Source organism: Podarcis erhardii, assembly GCF_964252035.2.
Source record: "Podarcis erhardii genome assembly, chromosome: 8".
Classification (NCBI taxonomy): Eukaryota; Metazoa; Chordata; class Lepidosauria; order Squamata; family Lacertidae; genus Podarcis; species Podarcis erhardii.
In genome coordinates this window covers 34,895,808-34,919,721 of record NC_138499.1, presented here as the reverse complement: position 1 = coordinate 34,919,721, position 23,914 = coordinate 34,895,808, and the positions used below count along the sequence as shown (strand labels likewise).

Here is a 23,914-nt window from a genome sequence, read left to right as displayed (position 1 = left end):
ATATTATCCACAAGGAAAACATTGTATTTCTTGAGACATGCTAAGCTTAAAAACTGGATTGATCATGTGAAGGAGGGGAACCTATTCCTTAGGGTCCTTATCAGGGAAGTTTCTTATGTTTCAGAGAATTAGGTTACTCACAATGCAGAGCTCACTCAACTATACCATACTTTCCAGTGCTGCTGCTGCCATATTTGTTTTCTCTGTAGAGAAACATATGCCCATGTTTATACATAGAATGGCTGACTTAAGAACCTAAGAAAAGCCTGCTGGTTCAGGCCAATGGCCCATTTAGTCCAGTATCCTGTTCTCACAGTGGCCAACCAGATGCCTACAGGAAGCCTGCAAGCAGCATCCAAGCACTAGAGCACTTTCCCCTCCTGCAATTTCCAGCAACTGGTATTCAAAAGTACACAGCTTCCAGTCATGGAGGCAGAGTGTAAACTTACTTATGTAAGCTAATAAGATGACACCTTTATAAGTGGCTATTTTGGGCAAGTGCATATGTATGAACCTTAAAGCATAAAACAGGAGGCACAAGCATCAGAAATGGAATAGAAAGGGCAGCAGTAGTGGGGTAGAAGAGCTGAAAATAATGCTAATATATTGCACGTCTGGCAACCAACGCACGCCTTTGATTTCAGATAGTACATGGTAAGGTAAAGGGACCCCTGACCATTAGGTCCAGTCATGCCCGACTCTGGGCTTGCGGTGCTCATCTCGCTTTATTGGCCAAGGGAGATGGCGTACAGCTTCCGGGTTATGTGGCCAGCATGACTAAGCTGCTTCTGGCGAACCAGAGCAGTGCACGGAAATGCCGTTTACCTTCCTGCCGGAGCGGTACCTATTTATCTACTTGCACTTTGACGTGCTTTCGAACTGCTAGGTTGGCAGTAAGTCTAAAAAGCCTGTGACACAAAGGCTCTAGGAGGCTTAGTTTGGCCAGAATCGAATATACACTTCCAGAGTTAACGCTAAATACATTACTTCTGGTAAATGAGCCATCATAGTTGTTAGAGGACCGTGAAAATTTGTGTCCCAGGCTTTTTAGACTTGTCTACCGTGTACTATTTGAAACCAAAGGGGTGGTGCATTGGTTGTCATATGTGAATTCCCCCCCCCAGCTCTCGTACCCCACTAAAGGAACTGTTAGCAGCCAAAATCAGTAGAGCTCTCTGGAGTGACAACCCTGTCTTCCTTGAGAATGTGAATATAAGAGAGAGTTTTCGGGGGGGGGGATCTCTATTGTAAGTATGACAATTCATTAGTTCCATTTCCTTTCTTTGTCTCACTAGAAAGTGTAATCTGCCTGTTTAAAAAGTTCCCACTGTTAATTTCCTTTCATTGCCTAATTAAAGAACAATCTTTTGTTTGATCTTTTGTTACATAATTGCTAAAAGGGCCAGCTACAACTTTGCCTGTCTTTGTCCTAGTACAGTGGTACCTCGGTTTTCGAGTGTCTCGGAAGCTGAACGTTTCGGTTTTCGAATGCCCAAAACCCAGAAGTAATTGCTTCAGTTTTCGAACGCGCCTTGGAAGTCGAATGGCTTCTGCTGCATGTTTTTCAATTTTCACAATTGAAATTGAAATTCTCCCTTTGCGCCTCGGTTCGGTTGTCGAACATTTTGGAAGTCGAACGGTCTTCCGGAACGGATTACGTTCAGCAACCAAGGTACCACTGTAATGGGACCTAAAGTTACTTATCTTCTACATGGACAAATAGGCTGTCTTCAGCATGCCATGGTACCTATGCTCTGAATTTATTTATTCTCATGTCATTAAGAGAAATTATAGTTTGGTTTTTGATGAACTTAGAATTCATTACTTTCTTCTTGAGACAGTGAGTATATGTTAATGACAGCAGCATTTTCACTTACTTGCAGCTGATGCGGCCCATCAATTCTCTGGATGAACTTTACCGACTGATGGTGTCATTCATAAGATCCAAGCGCACAGCATCCTGTGCTTACACAGCATGCAGTGCCTCAGGAGTTGGACTGCTGTCAGTCTCTTCAGAACTCTGTAGCAGACTCGGAGCTTGCCATATCATCATGTGCAATAGCGGAGTTCACCGGTATGGTAATTTATCACTTTTCTTGATAGCTGCTATTGCCACCCAGTTCCAATAATAATGATTTATTAAAACCTTTTTTATTCAGAACTGAACATGTGTGTACAGCTCTTGTAACTGACTGTGAGGTGGCATAGCATAAGGATATGTAACACTATTTTTTACATTATGTAAAACATGTATTAAAAATGTTGTTGTCCCAAATGTGGTTGAGAGCTATCTCCTTGTGAACTGCTCTACTCTGGTGTTGCTCTTAAATAGCTAATAACATTGTCTAGATTGTCTTAGGTGCCACACTGCAAGCTGGGTTTCACTTGAGTAAGAGAGAGATTACGTAACAAAAATTAAATGCATGCTGCTTCTAGGTATACCACAATGCTTCCTAGATGCGTGCCTCCTACTGGTCTGAGAAGAATATAAGCCATTTTGTGGACTGGCATGTGAGGACAGCTCAGAAGTGAGAACCCAACTGGCAGTTTTAAGCAGTGCTTTTTTTTCTTAAAAAAGAAAATGTTTAGGGGTACTCTCATTTTGACTCAAGAAAATCACCATTTTATAGTTCAAATTGGGGAAAATAAATACAGTAAATGGACAAAAGTACAAAGATTCACAAAATATTTAGGGGTATGCGTACCCTCAGAAGAAAAGCACTGGTTTTAAGAATCTAGTCAGCTTTCTCTGCCTTTTGTATTAAATCTTGAATGGTTTTGACTCTTCTCATGAATAAAGAACTAATTTATTTAAAGGTCACTAATTAGCAAAACCCAACCAAGAGAACAGAATGAGTAAGTAGCAGATGGTAGGGCGTTTTTTCAAAATATGTGGAAATAAAACCAAATGTTAAAATAAAAGACCTTATTTTTAGAGTAATGCAAGTGTTCTTAAAGCAGTAAGAAATTTATAATCTTTTAAAATCTACATGACCTGCTGAGGTTAAGAACTTTAAAGCCCTCTTCAGATGTTCAGTCTGAATGTACAAAAGGGCAAGTGAAAACATGCACAGTGACCCTCACCTCTTTGATGCGCACTGCGGACACTTCCCAGCCAACGCGTGATTGGTGTTAACTTCAAGCAGGCTGCCTTACTTGTGCATAGGGTTTCCAACATGGAGACAGTCACAGGACCCAGGTCAGTCAGGATCAAAGGTTGAATGGACTTAACAATCCTATCCTTTCTATAAGAGAGAGAATAAATGTAGTTTAAAAGGATTGTGTGTATGTATACTAACAATGTGAGTTCACAGAAAACGACCATTGGCAACAAATTATGTCATCAGCTTTTCATTTTAGTTAAATACAAATCCAAGTCCTAGCTATCTTTCAGCTTGGTATGGAGAGTGGATGGAGTCTGGCTCTTTTGTCTGTTATTTTTTCCACAGAGTCCAAATTGAACTGCACTTAACAACACTAAGCTAAAAATGCTTGAAAGATTTATTTGCATTCCAGCATCGAAGCTAATATTTTAGCTTCTGAAAAGTTAGCAATTGCTTTTGCTTTGATTTTTATTACAGTGCATTTTCCAATTAAAGCAACAAATCCTGCATCTCTCCAGACAGACATGTATAGCAATCAAGTGTATCATCTGAATAGGATCACACCAGAAAGAAAATAAATGTACTTATTAACCTTCACAGTGCTATATGAAACATATTTACTATAATGTATACAAATTAATCATTTATGTAAATTCACAATCATTTATGTAAATTAGCATAATCCTAAAGAGGGAGAATCTTCTGTTTTTGGATTTTGAGGCCACAGCTACAATCCTAGATGCTCTGGTTGGTTGGCTTCTAGCTGCCTTGCAAGCACAAATGCCACCCCACCCTGCAGCAGATCACAACAATTTACAATAGAATTCAGCAGTTTAACTTGCCACTAAGTAAATATTCATCAGGTTGAAGTATATGTGTTGCCCAATGGATAAGAGCAGTAGGCTTGGATCATCTAGGTGCAAATTTGCCTTCTCAAATGAAAATCCAAAATATGTTCTATAAACTTGAGTTTTACCCGTTTGAGAAAAACATGATAAAATTGCTCTTTAAATTTAATAGGAAGTTTCACATAGACTTTTTATTTTCATGTGGTGCACAGTTTCAACATGTTTGCGTCATAAAACTGCAAGAAAAACACTTGAGCCTAATTTGAATAGTAGAGTGCTTGGTATCTGGGGGGCGGGGCTTGTGTTTTGCTCCGGAATAAGCCCCTCCCTTGTGTGTGTTCTAGATGGTAAGAAGAATTCTGTAGAACTAGAAAGAAAGGCTACTCACTACTTTGACTTTTTTGGACTTAATGAATACAGCAGCTTTGGATTTTTGTTCTAATGGACCAACATGACTACACATTTTTACACAGAGAACTAGAACGCAATAAAACTTGATCTCTCCTGCATTTATCTGATTTTGCATTGCAGGTGCACTTTGAGTGTCACTCTGGAACAGGCTATAATTCTTGCTCGGAGTCATGGCCTACCTCCTCGCTATATCCTGCAAGCTACAGATGTGATGCGCAAACAAGTAAGCTTCTTTATTGCTTTGATACGTTACATTTTCGCTACCCAATGCTCAGTTTCCCCCCAGTTGGATTATTGGCCTTGGAAAGCAATTCTACCCACCTGAAAGTACAACATTAATATTTAACACATATGCAGGTTGAACAGGACTGGGCCTGGATTTCTCAGCCAAGGCAGGTGGTTAGAGCCACGGCCATCAATCCAAAGGGGCCCACTGCTGCCCCATCACCTCGGCAAAGAAGTGGTGCTGATTTCAAGCAAGATTATGCCCATCTGGGGGGAGATCTCACTCAAAATTGGCACAATTGTGCCCCAAATCGGCACTGGTGGCCACTACTCCTCCAGCGTGCCATAGCTTCGTTAGAAAAAACAAAACAAAACACCACTTCAGAGAAAAAAACAGCAAGGTGCAAGGTACACAATGAAAGTAAGAATTCCTCAGCTGGCAGAGCGTGTGAATTTATCTCTCCTGGCTCAGCATGACCTTGAGGTAGTCAAAACATAAAACAACATTTACAGCACAGCAATGGATGCGTCTGTTTTGATCTTAATTGCCATCTACCTTGTAGTTTTCCCAATAACTTTGGTATATATTTTTTGAATTTGTTACATTTTATGAGGAAATAAAGCATTATGGATAGCACAGGTGCTGACCATTCTTTGAACCTCTCCAGGCTTTTGAATATTTGGCTGGAATTCTGCCTTTAGAAACTGAAGGTGCAGTGGGAAGAGTCTTTTTTATTCGATTATATTTTCTGAAGCCACAAACAACTCTTCAGTTACTTACTGCTGCTTCGGGGCATCTTGTATTTCCCAATCAGCAAGGAGAAATGATTGTTTAGGTATCCAATATTTGACCATTTTGTTTAAATAACCCTGTAAATGTCCTGTTGGAGAGCGCCCCCCCCCCCCGGTTTTTAAGGAATAACTCTATCAGAAGCACAATCATTTTTCTGTCTTGCAGGGAGCACGAGTGCAGAACACTGCCAAGAATTTAGGAGTTAGGGACCGAACACCACCATCTGCTCCAAGGTAACGAAACATTGCAATCAATGGCCTGTGACCAAGACTATCATTTCTCCAATTTCTGTCAAATAATTTACCTAGACTCAGACCACAATTTTATTGATACAGTGGTGCCCCGCAAGACGAACGCCTCGCAAGACGGAAAACCCGCTAGACGAAAGGGTTTTCCGTTTTGGAGGTGCTTCGCAAAACGAATTTCCCTATGGGCTTGCTTCGCAAGACGAAAATGTCTTGCGAGTTCCTGCGGGTTTTTTTCCCTTTCCCCCCTCTTTTCCTAAGCTCTAAGCCGCTTATCAGCTGATCCGCTGATAAGCCACTAAACCGCTAATAGCGCTAATCCGCTAAACTGTCAATGGGCTTACTTCGCAAGACGAAAAAACCGCTATACGAAGAGCCTCACGGAACGGATTAATTTCGTCTTGCGAGGCACCACTGTATTGAAGTACAGGGTATTTTTTTGTTTGTTTCTTAGGGACATCCATACTTTTGGAGCTTATGCAATTTGGTACCAAATGCCTGTTCTGGTGGAGTTGAGTGCTTGATTATTACAAAACCATTGTAATATAGTTTTAGCCAGTTTAGGAAAATATCCTGATTGGGCTGAACTAGGAGCTGGGTGAAATTCCTTTGATCCCTGGAGACATATTTAAGAGCCTATTATCTTGGGGGTTGTTTATTTTTCCCTGGAAACATTTAAATGTGACTGCCAAGTGAATGGTCAGTTCTCTTCCTTTAGTTATAAATGTTTTGGTTAATACCAGCCCCCCTGCTGGAGGTAGAGTTGGAATGTGCATAATTAGTTTTACACTGAACATTATTAACATGTACTGTATATATGTCTTGTCCCGGCTGTGGTAACGCATGAGATTCCATATTTTGGCGGTCTTCCCCTTGCAATTGACTGGACATGGATCTTTCTAATGAACTCTTTTGAAAGCTCGGGTGCAACTTGCCTAGATTGGGGCATATTTTCATGAGCTAAACAGATATTTTCTTTTATTCTGGATACTCATTTGAACTAGAGTTGCCACCTTTGGTCAGGCAAAATACTGGGCAGGTTGGGGACCTGATAACTGCTTCCACCCCTGCTCTCCAGTAGTTAGTAGAAAGTTTAAATGTTTTAGACAGTTTCACAAAACTCAGGCACTTTTATAATTGTTCTTTGTTTTTGGCAGGCTATACAAACTCTGTCAACCACCACCTCCTGCTGGAGAAGAGTAAAGACTCCTATTGGAGGAATGATCAAAATTCCAGCTTCCATGACACTAGTATTCCCTAGAATGTGTCTTGATGAACAACAGCGCATAGCTCCAGATACAGCAGTGCTTCATCTTAAATATGACTTAGCTATTGAGGAACAACTATTTCTGGAAAAAGCAGATACCTAGATCTGATCTGCTTGCTTGGTGAAGTAATATTTAGGACATTTACACTGGAATAAGTCTGCATTTTAGGTGGTTGCTTCAACAGTGCCAATCACCCACCTAAGCACTGGTAACTGTATGAACACAAAGGTATAACACAGAATGGAAAAACCACTATTAAAAGACCCTTTCAAAATGTTTTGATTCAGAGGAAGATAAAATAATACTAGTTTCAAGTTATTATGCTACACTTTTGCAGTTTCTTGCACAGATAATTGCGTCCACCTCCAATATTCTAATACTGTAAGTTGGAGCTATACTTGAAATTACCTTTTTGCTGAGGATACAGTTACATACTAAAAGCAGACTCGAAAGCTAATAGGAATAGAAAAAGTACAAGTGAATTTGTGTTCCTGCTTTTCTAAACCTGCAAAGGGGGACATGAAGATCATACCTTATAATGGGTTTTATCTGAAGCACAAAGACTGCACTGGGGGCAAGATTTCTGGAGTTCCACTTTACAGTTACAGGAGAAACATGCCTCCTATACACTTCTGGCCTGCATTTTCTATGTAATAATTGAAATAGATTTGAGAAAAGGGTTGGTGATGGTAGTAGATGATTGCAAATGGATTATGTGAAAATCATTATTCCTAATACATGGGTGTTAGATACAGGAATGTTGTGTTTACTTTTCATGACTTGACAATAAGTGATTTTCAGCATGAGATGCTCAATTTATTTCACATTGAGATCAGATGCTAGAAGCGGCAGGTGGATTCTGAAGAGTCCCAAGATTCCATTACCGTAATTAGACTCCTTAATAATTATTCAGGAACCACTGACAAGAGTGTTTCCTGTGATAGTGAACTCCATGGCATAAGGGATTTTTGAAAATGCTGAATCTGAGAACATGCAGTCGTTTATATTTTTGTACTTCTGGGTAAAAAATAAGAGTGTGGATTACATTTACATAAGAATACAAAAAAGTTCTATCTACTATTAGATAATTAGAGGTCTCTAATCTTTCTTTAAACCACCTGGCAAATTATGTAGTATCAGTATCCTAAAAGAAAAGCAAACATTTTGAAAACTAAAGTTTACTGACAGCATATTTAAATTTATGTCAGAAATGACATCAAATTTATGTTGCAATCAACCATGGGACAGAGTGACAGTGAAAAGAAAAACAGAGAAGATAGAACAAAATATACAAACTTCACAATAAAATATGTAAATATCATCTAGAAATGCAGAGGATTAACAGCTTGCCTGATTATAAAATTAACATTAAAAATATCCTACCCCAAGGCAAAATTGATCTGGCTGACCACTATCAGGGAGAGGCTAGACTATATGTCTACTCAGAAGTAGCCCAGGAATTTAGTCACTGAAGCAGCAGCCATTGGTGCGCACCGACCCCTCTCGCTCTCCAGGCTTCAGGAAGCTCTGTGCAACCCTCAGGAGACCGGCTCCGAGGGTTGCGCAGAGCTGCCTGCAGTCCCGGGCTCAGCGCAGCTCTGCACGGCCATCGGGAGCGGGGCGTGAAGTCCTGCTCGGCTCCCGATGGCTGCGCAGAGCTGCCTGCAGTCCCAGGCTCAGCGCAGCTCTGCGCGGCCATCGGGAGCGGGGCGCGAAGTCCCGCCCGGCTCCCGGTGGCTGAGCAGAGCTGCCTGCAGTCCCGGGCTCAGCGCAGCTCTGCGCGGCCATCGGGAGCGGGGCGCGAAGTCCTGCCCGGCTCCCGTGGCTGCGCAGAGCTGCCTGCAGTCCCGGGCTCAGCACACTTCTCCCCATCGCCAGCCCCACAAGCTCGGGGGACAGCGGGGAGGCGGAGTGCGCCTTCCCGCTGTTCCCTGACCTGGTTCTTCCAGCCCCACACCTGGGGGGGAAATAAATTTTTTTTTCTTTATTCCCCCCCCCCAAAAAAAAACTAGGTGCGTCCTATGGGCCGGTGCGTCCTATGGGGCGCAAAATACGGTATATTTGGAGCATTCAGGTTCTAAAATGTAAGAATAATTTCAAATTGTTCACTGCAAAATCATATTATTCATCACTTATCTGACTGGGCTATAAATTTCATTTCATCTTAGGAATCTTGGCTTAGAAATCCTGCCTTTTAGACAGGATGATTGCTACTACAGTTCAAAAGCACAATTTAGTATATTCTAATAGTGCCTGGAACATATTTCTACTGAACTCATATTGGTGACTCATCATATCATTACTATCATATATTCCTACCAATTTTTAAAGATTATAGCAGCACTATTAGTCTGTAGCATCATGTATATAGTGTAAGAAATCCAGTAAACTTACGTGTCCTTTGGGTTAGTTGTTTTCAATTTTTTGCTCATTCTTGCAGTACTAGATTTTGCAAAGGGAGAATATATTTTTTTAATTACTCAGTAAGAAATCTAGAACATTGCTGCTTTTTTTTTAAAAAAAAAAGTATACATATGTAAAGAAAACTACAAAGTATTATCACTAGTTTCTTTTAAATCTCCCATATTTGTAGCCATATACTTCAACTTTTCTGATTGTAACATTGGTAAATAAAAATGACACCTCCTCTTAGTATGGATTTGAATCAAATTATTTTTCTATGTATATCTTTGTGTCCATCATATCACCATCACTTACAGTGTAATACATTCCAGGTGATATCCAATGTTATTCATACTTGGAGAAAGTCCATTGATTTCAATGGGCCTACTCTGAGTATGACCAATACTGCATATCGTTCTCTTTTTTATTAGATATCTGAATATTTTAAGTCTATATAAAAATGGAATAGCACCAAACAATAATAAACTTGTCATATGTATAACCTGAGGGGTTCTTTTCATTATTACTAATTTATATAGCACCAATGCATATAACACTTTGTTTACTTTTGCTTTTCACACTTTTTAGCACCTTTGAAGACAACTAGCAGTTGGGAAGGGCAATATTTGGTGGACAACTTGCACAGGGCTCTAAGCTGCATCAGGGGCATGATCAAAACAGGGGCCCAGTGTGGGTGCTTTTCCTTCAAAATAAAAATTGCTGACTTGTACATACTTGTTTTTATTTAAAAAACTGTGCTATATCCCCTGAAGTATGGGGAGTCCATTGCAATTCCATATATTGCTTAGATTAGAAGATAAATGACCAGGCAGCGTTCAAAGCTTGCAGCTGGAAGCATCTCCTATGCCAGCATTCTGGTATCAAATCTGTATGACATTTAATTAGGTTTGAAAGAAAAGTGCTCATAGAATCCTAATCACTTGTTCATATTATTGCTATCTGTCTTCTGTGTAATTGAAAGCTCAGAGGACGTCATTATGCCAACCCAAAATTATGAAATCTTGTCCATCACTGTGATAAAGTGACATGTTTTATTAAACAATCACAGATATTTAGATAGAAGATTAGATAGATAGATAGATAGATAGATAGGAGGATATATTTTCTTTAGAACAGTATCTTTGCAGATCAATGAACATTTTAAAGAGAATTATTAGCACTTAAGGCAAGTGTGAACATTGGGCCTATTGAAACAAAGCAACAATTTATACCTCACAAATGTGTCAATTCACTGTAACAAGTAAAGACTTTATACCAAGTCAGGTCCATCAAATCTGCCATGATCAGACCACACATGCGAGTTCTGTGTCCAGTTCTGGGTGCCAAAATTTAAGAAGCGTATAGACTGTCAAGGAGGGGGTCGCTTTCTCGAGTCCTCCCTGCAAGCTACTAATCAATCACATGCAGGCACCGAATGGGTTATCAGGCTTTATTGGCTTCTTCTCTGGCCCAGCTTCAGAACATCAAACAGCAAGTCTAATACACGGGATGCTCTCTCTCTCCCCTGGCAGGTTAACTCAAAGATTTACAGGGGCTGGGGAATGCTGGCAACCAGCCAGCCCCATCACATACTCCCGCTTTGGGGACTAATTGTTACCACCTACCTGAGGTGCCCCATCCAGCGATACCTGCTCACAGGATCACTACTTCATGACACTGACAAGCTGGAATATGTGCAGAGGAGGGTGATCAAGATGATCAAGGTCTGGAAACCAAGTTTTACAAGGAACAGTTGAGGGAATCGGGTATGTTTAGCTTGGGAAAGAGGAGATAGGACAGCTATCTTCAAGTATCTAAAGCAGGCATAGGCAAACTCGGCCCTCCAGAAGTTTTGGGACTACAACTCCCATGATCCCTAGCTAACAGGACCAGTGGTCAGGGATGATGGGAATTGTAGCCCCAAAACATTGCCTATGCCTGATCTAAAGGGCTGTCACACGAAGGCCAGGACCCGAACCAATGGATTCAAGTTACAAGAAAGGAGAATCCAACTAAACATCAGGAAGAACTTTCTGACAGTAAGAGCTGTGGAATGGACTCCCTCAGGTGTCTTTCCATTGAGGTTTTTAAGCAGAGTTTGGCTGGCCATCTGTCATGTATGATCTAGTTGAGATTTCTGCATCGCAGGGGCTTGGACTAGATGACCCTTGGGATCCATTCCAACTCTACAGTTCTATGATAAACAGTATGGGTCTTGAAGTAAGTTCATTGGCTTCCTCTGTGTGTTGATGGTGTGCAAGCCTTATTGTTTGTTTGCCTTGACGGGTGCAGATTCCAGGATGTGCGTCCCTTTGTCTACATTGTTTTTGTATTTCCTGGTAATACCTTTTCCTCTTCCCCTGCTGGGCTAAGCACACACTGAATACAGCAGCTGTTCCACTGGCATAATGGTAGTGTATCTCTTATCACCATCACCCCTGGCCCAGCATAATGCAAGTATAGGATTTTTCTATAACTTATCTATACTGCTTTTGCACCACTGGGTTTTAAATTCCATTTTGTGGGTGGAATGAGAATAACAAACCCTAGGAGTTATCAAAGCATCATCTTCTATAATGAAATATATTGAAATGTTATGATTATGATCCTGTGGGCAGGAACTTGTTTACTTTTATTCCTGTACAGATCCTAGTGCAATTTAGGTTTTTATAAATGTTAAATGATGATGAAATGGTAGTGCTGTTCTACAATCAGGGTTCTTAAGAGCCTTTATACTGCATATAATGCACATTTACATAGTTCATCAAGAATGCTTGCCCTTCAGTCAAAATCACATTGGCTATGATCCAGAGAGTCCATTTATGCAAGAGACTGTATATATGCCACAGGAGGTGTTTTCTCTCTCTCTTCCCTAATGCCTCTCATTATGAATTTTCAAGCTGCTTTCTTCACTACATAAGGAGCCTGAAGCGATGCTATGTGGAGTGGAGAACTGCGCAAACAACTTTTCTTGATTGTGGCTGTTATGCTAACATCCTCTGAAATTAATAGAGTCTTGGTGTGATCACACCAGTCATACAAGCATATACCAGAGCTAAAGCATAGGATTAAGATGCTAGTGTGCAAGTATAGCCATAGTTACCAAAACTGAATTTCACCTACACTTTCATTACCTACTCTCCCAGAAGTTTAACACGGTTAAACTTCTGATAATCACTTCCTCCTCTTTTGGAAATACAAGTGGTACTTCGAGTTACAAATGCCTCATGTTACAAACGCTTCAGGTTACAAACTCCGCTAACCTGAAAGAGTTTCCTCGAGTTGAGAACTTTGCCCCATGATGAGAATGGAAATCATGTGCCAGCGACACAATGGCAACAAGAGGCCCCATTAGCAAAAGCACGCCTCTAGTTAAGAACAGTTTCAGGTTAAGAACGGACCTACGGAATGAATTAAGTTCGTAACTAGAGGTACCACTGTACAGTTCAGAGGTGGTACAAAATGGCACCATTGATGCACAGGAGGAAAATTGAAGCAGGCATGGGAGAATTCCAAGGTTTGCATAAGTATAAAAACCCTTGGGGGGGGGACCTTAAAGGGGGAACCACCCTAAAAGCCTAATGAAGTTACAGGGAACCTGGCAGAGGGCCTTCTCGGTAGTGGCGCCCGCCTTGTGGAACGCCCTCCCATCAGATGTCAAGGAAATAAACAACTATCTGACTTTTAGAAGACATCTGAAAGCAGCCCTGTTTAGGGAAGTTTTTAATTTATTAGTACAACTGGCTGGATTTCAGAATTGTTTCTGGGATTGTGGTTTTTATCACTGAGCTGTCTCATCTACTTCCATTGATTGTAATTCTTGATATAATACTTTCATCTCTGAAATATCTGTGCATATATTTCTGGGGATATACTATGATTTTCAAAAGATATTTATAGTAGTCTTAAATTTATTTTATGGCTATCCTTAGCATATGTATTACTTGTTCCAGTCTTCTCTATACAAAATAACCACTGGATTTACACACTCTGCAGCAAAGGCGTTTCTGAAAACACATCAGATTATTCCTTCATCATTCGAAGCCCATAAAATTTTAAATAAACTTCTTTCCACATTCCTTGTTTTTTGTATAGTAAGTACAGATAAATAATAAATAAATAATAATATGTTTATTTATACCCTACCCATTTGCCCCAGCCACTCTGGGCGGCTTCCAACACACATCAGAATAATAAAAAATGGATATAACTGTGTTGATTTCTTAACTGTTCTTTCTCTCCTCTCTGGCCTGAGTTCCTTCCCTCCCTTCTTTTGTCAGTTTTAATTGTGAATTGGTATCATGACATTTACACTGAAGCTTACCATGATTAACTAGAGTTCTCACCTTAACCAGGATATTAAATGAGTTTGCAAATCTTTGTTCACAGGAAATCCACTCATTATTATAAATATATTAGTGTAAATGTAGCACTAAACAATTGTTCACGCTCACAAAGAAGAATGGAAAGCAGGGTGGTGGTGGTGAGATGAAACAAAATAAAAAAATTCCTTCCAGTAGCACCTTAAAGACCAACTAAGTTAGTTCTTGGTATGAGCTTTCGTGTGCATGCACACTTCTTCAGATACACACTGAAGAAGTGTGTATCTGAAGTGTATCTGAAGCAGTGTGCATGCACACGAAAGCTCATACCAAGAACTAACTTAGTTGGGCTTTAAGGTGCTACTGGAAGGAATTTTTTTATTTTGTTTTGACTATGGCAGACCAACACGGCTACCTATCTGTAACTGGTGGTGAGATGGTTTAAGTGTCCTTCTCTATCTCATAGCTATGATTAAGAGCTTGGCAAAGTTGCATTTGCACAAGGCATCACAAAGAGCCCAAGCAATCTATACCTACAAAGCATTTTTCTAAAGCATATAGTGCTCTGTCAAATGAGGGGTTTTCATTTTGCAGTTCTCGTAAGGGAATTCTCAAATTCTAAGGTATAAAACTGCCATTGTGAGCAGTCAGCTTTACAGCGAGACCCAAATCATCTGCATGTATATGACTCTTTGCCAACATAGACTCACTCTGCAGCTTAGCTAAGGATAGCAAGAGAGTGAAACAGAGGGACAGAGGAAAAACTAAGGGAAATGCAAGAATGTCAGGAGGTTTGACAAAATTCTGGGCCTGTCTTGCAAGCCCTACAAATATCTATGCATGGGAGAATTGTCTACAGAAATGAAAAGACTTGCTACCAGATCTCTCAAATGGAATCCTTACATAAAAGGTAAAAAAAGGTAAAGTCGGGCCAGTCTTGCCAGACTCTAGGGTTGTGCGCCCATCTCACTCTATAGGCCGGGAGCCAGCGCTGTCTGCAGACACTTCCGGGTCACGTGGCCAGCGTGACAAGCTGCATCTGGCGAGCCAGCGCAGCACACGGAACAGATTATTCCTTCATCACCGTTTACCTTCCCGCTGGTAAGCGGTCCCTATTTATCTACTTGCACCCGGGGGTGCTTTCGAACTGCTAGGTTGGCAGGTGCTGGGACCGAACGACGGGAGTGCACCCCGCCGCGGGGATTCAAACTGCCGACCATGCAATCAGCAAGTCCTAGGCGCTGAGGTTTTACCCACAGCGCCACCCGCGTCCCACGTGTCTTGCAAGCCCTACAAATATCTATGCATGGGAGAACTGTCTACAGAAATGAAAAGACTTGCTACCAGATCTCTCAAATGGAATCCTTACATACTTATGCCCAAAGCAGCCAGTGACAGCAATGTGTTTCACTATGCCTGGCACAACTATATTTTCATCAGAAAAATCTAGTATTCCATAATTTTATTATACCTGTTCCCCAGGCCAAATATTTACATATGCAATAACTGAAATTCTTGAAGATGAAAGTACTGAAGTCTTTATCATCTTCAAATATAACTTCTTGACCTCCTGATTAACAAGAGGTTTTTCATGGGCACACACAGAAAATACACTCTGCATTCTGAAGATACACTACAGAAATGGAAATGTTTCCCTTTTCATATGACAGTGGAGCAGCACTGATCTCAAATGGTGGGAAATGTTTAGTTGTACCACATGTCCTCACTGTACTGCAATTTGGGGGATGGAAAACAAATGTTCTATTTATGCACAAATGATGTACATGATTTTAGCCTATTCTTACATTTGTGTGACTTTGGCAAAAAGCTTTTGGTAAGTCTGTTACTCCCAAAATATTCAGTAATTGCATAAGATGGCAGATTTCATTAAGGATCCTTAATGGGTTAAAAAAAAAGGAGAAAGGACAAGTAGATAGTTTTCCTATGGAGAAAAGTGTGGTGCTGCAATACAACTACTAGGACATTTGCAAAGCTAAGCAGCATCCAGAATGGTTTCAAATTGGATGGGAGACCATGTGTTGAGATTTCTGATTGCTAGGGGTTAGGTGACCCTTGGGGTCCCTTCCAACTATACAATTCTAAGAGTCCATGATAAACATTATGGGTCCTGAAGAATATCTGTTGGCACCCCAGTGATTTTCCCCCATGAATTATATGAAATAAAAGTAGATGACGAGGAAGCCAACTTTGCAGATAAGGGCAAACTAGGAGAAATCCCAAGTAGACTGAAAGCACCAAAAAGGTCTCTTCAATCCAGAGTGGAAGAAAGGGTAGCAGCATAGCAGAAGAGATTTAATGTTAAGTTAGTACAAAACAGAGGGGACTAGAATAATATATCTGGGACAGCAACAAAGTCTCATTACTGTGAGAGTAAAGGTCTTGGTTTTTTCTCCCTGCTATCTTAGGCCAGTCCATTGAGGAATGTATTTTGGCCTTAGGCCAGCTGACTGGAATGAGCTGTCTTCACTGGCTCCTGTTTGCTGGGTTGGAAGCAGGGGAGAGAAAGGGAGGGAGGGAGGTACTTTTAAAAGCCAAGAATACAGAGACCAGGATGCTGCTGCTGGATATTATCCATATCACAAAATGGACGTCAAGTGTTCTTAAAAAAAAAATACACAAGCAGTTCATTTATAGGTGAATTTCACTGTGCTTATATTAACTTTTAAAGCTCTACAAAGTTTGGGTCAAAGATATCTTAAGGACCACCTTCTTTATAGTCCCTAAACTTTAAAGATGCAATTCTCAGGCTGAATCAGGCATCCCAGACATGCCCGCCAGCCCCAATTTTTAGTGAACTTCTGACCAAGCAATTACTTTATCAGTGGCTTTCAACATCATCAACCATGGCATCCTTCTGAAGGGAGTATCCGAACTAGGGCACCGCTTTGAGGTGGTTCCAGTCCTCCTCCCTGAGGGTGTTGCTTGGAGAAGGTCCTGTGGAACCTTCAATGTGGGGTCCTGCAATATGGGAATCAATCCTATCCCCAACGTTGTTTAGCATCTACATGAAGTCCGGAGGTTTGGAGTACGTTGTCAGCAGTATACTGATGACACTCAGCTCTATTTCTCCTTTACATCTGCAGGTGAGGCAGTGGAAGTGCTGAACCAGTGTCTTGACTCGGTAATGGACTGGATGAGAGCCAACAAACTGAAACACAATCCAGATAAGACTGAGGCACTGTTACTGAGTGTTTATCTAGACCGGATAGGTGGAAGATTGCCAGCTCTTGATGGGGTTACACTTCCTCTGAAGGAGCAGGTTCGTAGCTTGGGGGTACTCCTGTATCCATTGCTGTTGCTCAAGGCTCAGGTGGCCTCAGTGGCCCAGAGTGTCTTCCATTCCATCAGCTTCGGCTGGTGGCCCAGCTACGCCCCTATCTGGACAGGGATAGCCTAACTACTGTTGTCTATGCTCTGGTCACCTCAAGGTTAGATTACTGCAATGCATTATATGTTGGGATGCCTCTGAAGATGGTTCGGAAAGTTCAGCTAGTGCAAAATTCAGTGGCCAGGTTGCTCACCAGAGCAAGACGGTGTGAGCATATTACACCGATCCTGGTTTGACTGCACTGGCTACCAATCAGCTTCCAGGCCCAATTCAAAGTGTTGGTTTTGACCTATAAAGTGTTAAATGGCTCAGGACCACAATACTTCAAGGACCACCTCTTTCCATATGAACCTACCCGGACCCTGAGATCATCTTCTGAGTCCCTTCTTCATCTGCCTCCTCCTTGAGAGGTCTGGAGGGTGGCAACACGAGAATGGGCCTTCTCTGCAGTTGATTCCTCATCTGTGGAAAACTCCAAGTTCACCTGGCACCTTCATTATACACCTTTAGGCGCCAGGCAAAAATGTTCTTTTTTAACCAGGCCTTTGGTTGATTTGATTGACATCCTACGCCCTTTTAAAATGTGGGTTTTTGGGGGGGTTATTGGGTTGTTGCTTTTATTTCGATTATGTATTGAGTGGTTTTATATTTTGATTTTATTCTGTGAACCGCCTTGAGACCTCCGGGTATAGGGTGGTGTATAAATTCAATCAATCAATCAATCAATCAATCAATCAATCAATCCCTCCCTAGGTTTTCACAGAATTGCCTGGTGTTTTTTTTTTTAGATAACCACGGCAGTGAACCCTTCTGTGATAAAAAAATAAGCTTTCAGAAAAACTGATTTTGTGATTGATAAGTCGTCCAAATGTGACAGATTTGTTTCCTATTTTTGTATAGTGTAAACACTTAAATAATAATACACAGTAAAAATTATGATTTTATGTATTTTGTTCTGAGGATCACTGTAATCTACTTTGGGGTCACCTGGGCCTATAGACGATAAAGTTCCAAATAAAATACTGCTATATAAATAAATATTAATAATAATAATAATCCCCTGTACCAAAGCTCAGTTTGTTGACCTTTTTATTAACAGATGCCAGAAGCTTATTGAAGCAGAAGATTTCCACACTATATTTTAGAACATAGACAAATTTTCCAAAGCTTACTTAAAGCCACCCATATTGTTATGGTTCTAATCAGTCTTCAAGGAGAAAATATATTAGACCCATGATATAAAATTCCATATGCTTTTAGTGTCAGGCAGTCACCTCATCCATTTCCCCCCTCTTTCTTTGTAAGCATAGCTCAGTTACCAAATCTTTCATCCCTATCCCCTGCTATTTTGACTGACAGCACTGCATCGTGCAGAGCTCTTGACAATAATCATATAACCAAGCCCACTATTTTCTTTTCCCTATTCCATTATATTTTCCCTACCCTTGAAGTAGACAAATCTGTTCTGCCCTGCATAATTCCTACACATCATTACTCCCATTTTTCATTTTATAGTTAAACTAGTAATTCATATGTTTCTTCTGCTTCCATTAATTTTTGTCCATTTTCTTTTTCAAATGCTATCTCAGCTGGTGCATTTTGTCCCTTTCACTATAAAAATATTAACAGGCCTACCTATTCATTTTTTCTAGCTCTCTCTGAATTTAGCATCAATAATCAAATCCAAAAATACACCTACAGTATTCCTCTTACAATGCCATATGTGCTACAGTTGTTGTTTCCTTAAGTACCTATCTCAGTTAATCCATCTGCATAGGTATGTACAGACTTTAAGCATGAAATCAGGAGTGCGGGAAGTTTTTTAGCCTGAGGTCCACATTCTGTCATGGGCAACCTTTCAGGGTTGCATGCCAGGGCGGACATGGCCAGAGTTTTATCTGTGCACAACAGGCTATATGACAGCCACAAAAACATCACAGGTTTCTACATCCCCCCACACAGTGCTGCATCCCCTGCCAAGCAAGCAACAGACATGATCACAGTTCAATAACGCATTCCAGCTAAGCAAAACCAGTCAAGGGAGTGGCAGAGTAGGATTCTGAGGAGCAGCGAGAGAGGCTCTGACAACAGCATTTGACTCCTGGTCCTGATAGTTCCCCATTCATGATATAAATGAAGTACTTTAAAACTGAGCAAGAGACCTTCGTGAAGCAATAAAACATACATGCCCGAGTTCAGCAGGGAAAATAGAATTGAGGAGAAACTCAACTTTTTCATTCTTTATTAGGGAGACTGACATACAACTCTGAACTCTGCCAGATGGGCTGACTAAATAGAGTGCCTCAGTAAAAAAACATAAAAGCTGACTTCATTCTAAATTTATTAGAAACTGTGTATCATGTTGCTATGAAATCTGCCTGCAAAGAACTAATAATTAATTCCAATTCTCAAACCTTGTTAAAACAGTAATTAATCCACATTCTGCTTTATTGGTACAAATAAAATGAAACCAGCAAGAAAGCCATTGGCAATAATTCTTACACTCTTAAGGGGAAAAAGAGGTATAGAATATTCATGCAATTAGTAATTGTAGCATTAAAAAAAAATGAAATAGTACCTGCAGGAACTTCTGATCTGCATTGGCACGTGAACTGGGGCAGGGGAGCTCCTCTTGAACCTTTGGGATAGAATGAGTTATCAATCAGTGAAAAGAACAAAGACCAGTTTAAAATCCTGGCAGATTACTTTTGTGTTATGATACACTAGTGTCCAAATTAAGTATTTCATTATAAACACTTATTTGCTAGCACATAGAATTGTAATGTGATCTGATGTGGAAAAAAATAGCAAACTCTGAAGTAATATATTTCTGAATAATCTGCAAGCTGAGCCTTGAATACTCACTATTCATTTTTCAAGGCTGTGTACTACTAGCACAATTAAGTGAACAATTAAGCATTTCTAAAATGGGTCAGTTATTATTTCTGTAGAACTAGAGCATGATCATAGGTAATGTATGCACAGGAAATTTTCATTTTCTTCTTTACCCGAAAATATCAATGTCTATATATATTCTGCATAAATAGAGTATTCCCTTACTAAACAAAAAAAGTCCCTCACATCACAGGTTTCAATTATGCAGTGCAGTTCTGAATTGTGGCCTGCTATAAGGAGAAACACAAGAGCTAAAGTTGGTCAAGGCAGAATGCTTGATTATGGTAAGTTTCTAATACTGTATTTTGTAGACAGGAATGTGTAACTGTACACATGCCCCCTCTAGTGGCTTAATAGGTGGTATGAATTTGCTCCATGCAGATGGCTGGGTTACTACCATGTAAAAACCAAAGGTCCAAATTTCAGCCTCCAATCTTCATGTAGAACCATGCAAGATGAACTTTTGTGGTTCTGCATGGGGAATGGGGGCTGAAACCTCGAACTCTGGTACTTACTTAGTAACAGCTCCAAATGGCTAGAGTAAATACTCCCTATAAAGTTTAGCAGAGCTATTCCAAGCCTCAATTCTGTAGTGAATTCAGTAAACTGAATGGGAAATGTACCTTTGAGCCAATAGTTCACCCCACCTTCAATAAAGGGACCATTTTGCCCCCATCTTCTTGTTCTTTGATATTTCTAGCATTTATTGCTGGAAGGGTATCAAGAGAGACTAGAAATGAAAGCTAAAGATCCTGGTCTTTAAAAATCTGGAAATAAGTCTCACTAATTTATGAAGAACTATATAATTTGGAAAGAGTCATAATATCTTCTCTAAGCTCTCTCAAACTGCTATATATTTTTTTAATATGGAGCAGGTTTGCTCTGCCCACAACCAATAGTTTTGAATGCAATGTGCTATGTGAATCCATTTTATTGATTCATAATGATGTGACCTAATGGATCAGCCATGGAATATACTGGGGTTTTTGTTTCATATCTAAAAACTTCTACCATATTTTTCTGATCCTTCCAACTCTGTATTTGGAAAAGACTAAGAGGCAGGAGTCAATCCATTTATCTTAGTTATGTTTGGAAGGCTTCAATATGTTTCATTTATGAACACACTTGATTGGATGAGAAAGAATGGGCTTTGATTAAGGGTTTAATCTGGGCAATTCTCCATGACATCAACCTTGACAAAGGAACAGAAAGTTATGGTCATTTCAGAATTCTGTTTGAGGACCTTTTTTGTATTGCAAGTTTACTCCAATCTATAATCTGAAGTAATTTGTATTAACAAATGCCTTTTGGAACATTGATCTTTCAAGATATAGCAAAGTTGGAGAGTTCTGTAAGAACGCAGGGAATTTTCAATAAAAGACAAATAATGTATCCCACACATCCATTGTATTTAAAAACCTTTTCATTGTTTGTCTTTATGTTTTAGCAACATTCTCCTCAAACTCTTTTTAGAATTCCTTATTGTCTGCTTACATTACTTACAGCAATTGAACTTGATACAATGAAATATGTTTCAGATACTCAGATGAAACTGGAAAAAGAAGTTCCATACATAGCATATGGATCAACTTGTAATCAGAATAGAATGACTTGGCACTTCATATTTGTGTCCTTTGCAGAAAGCCAAATTATCACTTCAATTTCTTTTTCTTCTAGTGCTTACACAATCAATTCTTTCTGCAGAACACGTATTTTATTAGGCACGCAAGTCTTTAAATCCAGTTCTGATTTTCCTGTGATGACTGAGGGTTCATTATAGCCCCATAAACGGAAATGGCGAGTCCTCAGTATTTTTAAATGTATCACACAGTTCAAAGATGCACGAGACACTTCTGAAACTCTATAGACATTATCAGAATAGGCACAACTTATGAAAACACAACAAAATGGGTTTAAGAGCTCATGTAATTCAGTAGACAGAATATTGGGTTTTCAAGAGTACTCTCAAGACTCTACTCTCAATCAACTTAGAAGCTTCAAAGGTTGCAAGAACTAAAATCCATTTAATACACTAAGAGTTGAATCCAGACTTTATGCTTATAGCTTACTAACTGAAATCAATGGGACTCTAAGCATGAAATCCTAACCCCACTTACCTTGATGTGAGCCCCACTGAATTCAACAGGACTCACTTGTGAGTAGATATTAGGACTGCACTGGAAATCTGGTTCCAACCCTAACAGAGCAACCCAAACACCTCTTAGACCTGGTTATGGGGGTTTTAGATTGAACAGAGGTGCTGCCCCATTCAGCTTTGCTGGCTGAGCCAGAATCCCACCAATAGAGTGATGCAAGCATCACTTCATTGGAACCAATCCCTCACTTCCACTCATGTTCCAAGAGTGGAGATGAGTCAGCCTGGGATCCACTGATGGCATCAGGCCCAATCCAGATCCAATCAGTGTGCCAGTATTGAACTGGCACATGGATCTGGCCAAATTGTTCTGCCCCTTCTCCTCTTTCCATCACCTTGAATGGCTGAGCTGTGGAGGTGGCTCTGCCAGTTGAGAAGAGGATGTGGGTTTGGATGGTACCTTAAGGCTGCAATCCCAAATACATGTACCTGAAAGTAAGCCCCACTGAACTCAATGAGATTGTGTTGTGTTGTTGTTGTTGTTGTCATTATTATTATTATTATTATTATTATTATTATTATTATTATTAAAAAACCTATACCAATTGCCCAGTGGGTACTGGTTCACTAGAACTACTGGGGCACAGACCTCCTCCCAAAAATGTCAAGCAATTAAAAAAAAGGTGTTCCTCAAACTTTCAAAGCCACACACTCTTTCCTCTTCCACACACATTATATACTTCCTTTGGACTATAGAGGCATTTCCGCCAACCTCCGGTTCCCTTGACTAATCAGTTCTCTGGACCACTCAGCCAATCCTAATCAAAAGTATATCAATGCAAAGAGATCTCCCTCATATGTGTCTAAGAAGAAAAAGGATGTGACAAAGTGGGCTGGTGGAAAGTCTGTCCTATTGGGAAAGCTCTTACTCCGTCTGAGGCGTGTCCAGCACAGCCATGGGATGAGTCCCGACTGCTTCAAAAACAGCTCTGTGTGGTGGCATTAGCATAAGATTCATACACTGATTCTGAGAACGTTCAGTGTTGTTTCTCTGAAAGCCAGAAAAGCAACAAGAAGTTCCCTACTTTGAGGAGGTTTTTTATGGTTTAGTTTAGCATTTGGAAAATATTATCCCAAATCTCAGACAAGAAAAGGTTGATTATGATTAGTCTGGGGTAATGAACTCTACTCACGAGCTGAGATTATTACTGCACATTTGCAGGGCAGCTATGCATTGCAAATATTTTCTGATGCGCTCTGATGTGTCCTGACTCAAATGAAACAACAGTTGTTTCCTTTTTGTGGTTTACTGATTGGAATACTTTCTTATTTTAATTTAGAGGAAAAAAGTGTTCTGGATATTAAATACTGTAGTTAAGTAGATTATGGGTGCAAGGAAAACTGCATACAACTAGAAGCAAGTGTTCCTAATATTTTATGTGCTTAGTTTTTCAGCACAGCAACAGATTCGTAGGTGTAAACAATACATGAATTCAAAAACTGATACAGTATGGCTTAATTTCTAAGTGAGAAATATAGAGTCAATCTTGCCTGAAAACCATATTTAGGTCCTCTTACATGGAAGCTCTTTTCCTGTCCATGGATGTGCTGAAAATAATAATAATAACTGATTCTCTTTTTTAGAGGAAGAGCAGGAGATAATTAAACTCTGTACCTGTGTAATGGCACTTTCTTAAGTGCTGTGCAAGTCCTATTGTGAGGAAAGGGGCAAGGTTAAAAACTGCAGCCCTACAAAGTCAAAATATTACTGGCCACCTCTGCCAAAGCCCCAGCCTTAAAAGCTAGGGTAGAGAATCCCAGGGGGCTGAACATAGCTTCCCAGGCCTCTCTATCCAGCCCTCAGTATTATGTGGGCAGCACATCCGCTCTCCAGGCCACAATCCTGAATGTTCTTCCTCTGCACCTGATATGTATTGAAGTTCTCACCCTGGGCCA

At 40.3% G+C, this 23,914-nt stretch overlaps 2 protein-coding genes across 8 annotated transcripts in view; one reads left to right on the top strand and one right to left on the bottom strand.

Annotated features, from left to right (window-relative positions):
* The window catches only part of PREX2 (phosphatidylinositol-3,4,5-trisphosphate dependent Rac exchange factor 2), a 105,562-nt gene extending 97,190 nt beyond the window's left edge, over positions 1–8,372 (top strand). For all 4 annotated transcript variants that reach the window (XM_081873971.1, XM_081873972.1, XM_081873969.1 and 1 more), the window contains exons 37-40: positions 1,884–2,074; positions 4,484–4,586; positions 5,547–5,614; positions 6,784–8,372. In XM_081873971.1, the coding sequence (XP_081730097.1) occupies positions 1,884–2,074; positions 4,484–4,586; positions 5,547–5,614; positions 6,784–6,829 (408 nt within the window). In that variant the 3' untranslated portion in view covers positions 6,830–8,372. The remainder of the gene's footprint in view (positions 1–1,883; positions 2,075–4,483; positions 4,587–5,546; positions 5,615–6,783) is intronic.
* The window catches only part of LOC309348980 (uncharacterized protein), a gene marked incomplete at its 5' end in the record, with an annotated part of 78,490 nt that overhangs the window by 52,807 nt on the left and 1,769 nt on the right, over positions 1–23,914 (bottom strand). For all 4 annotated transcript variants that reach the window (XR_014159602.1, XR_014159603.1, XM_081874819.1 and 1 more), the window contains 2 exons: positions 3,085–3,245; positions 19,547–19,606. Coding sequence is in view for 2 of the 4 variants with exons in the window: in XM_081874819.1 (XP_081730945.1) it covers positions 3,085–3,245; positions 19,547–19,606 (221 nt within the window). The remainder of the gene's footprint in view (positions 1–3,084; positions 3,246–19,546; positions 19,607–23,914) is intronic.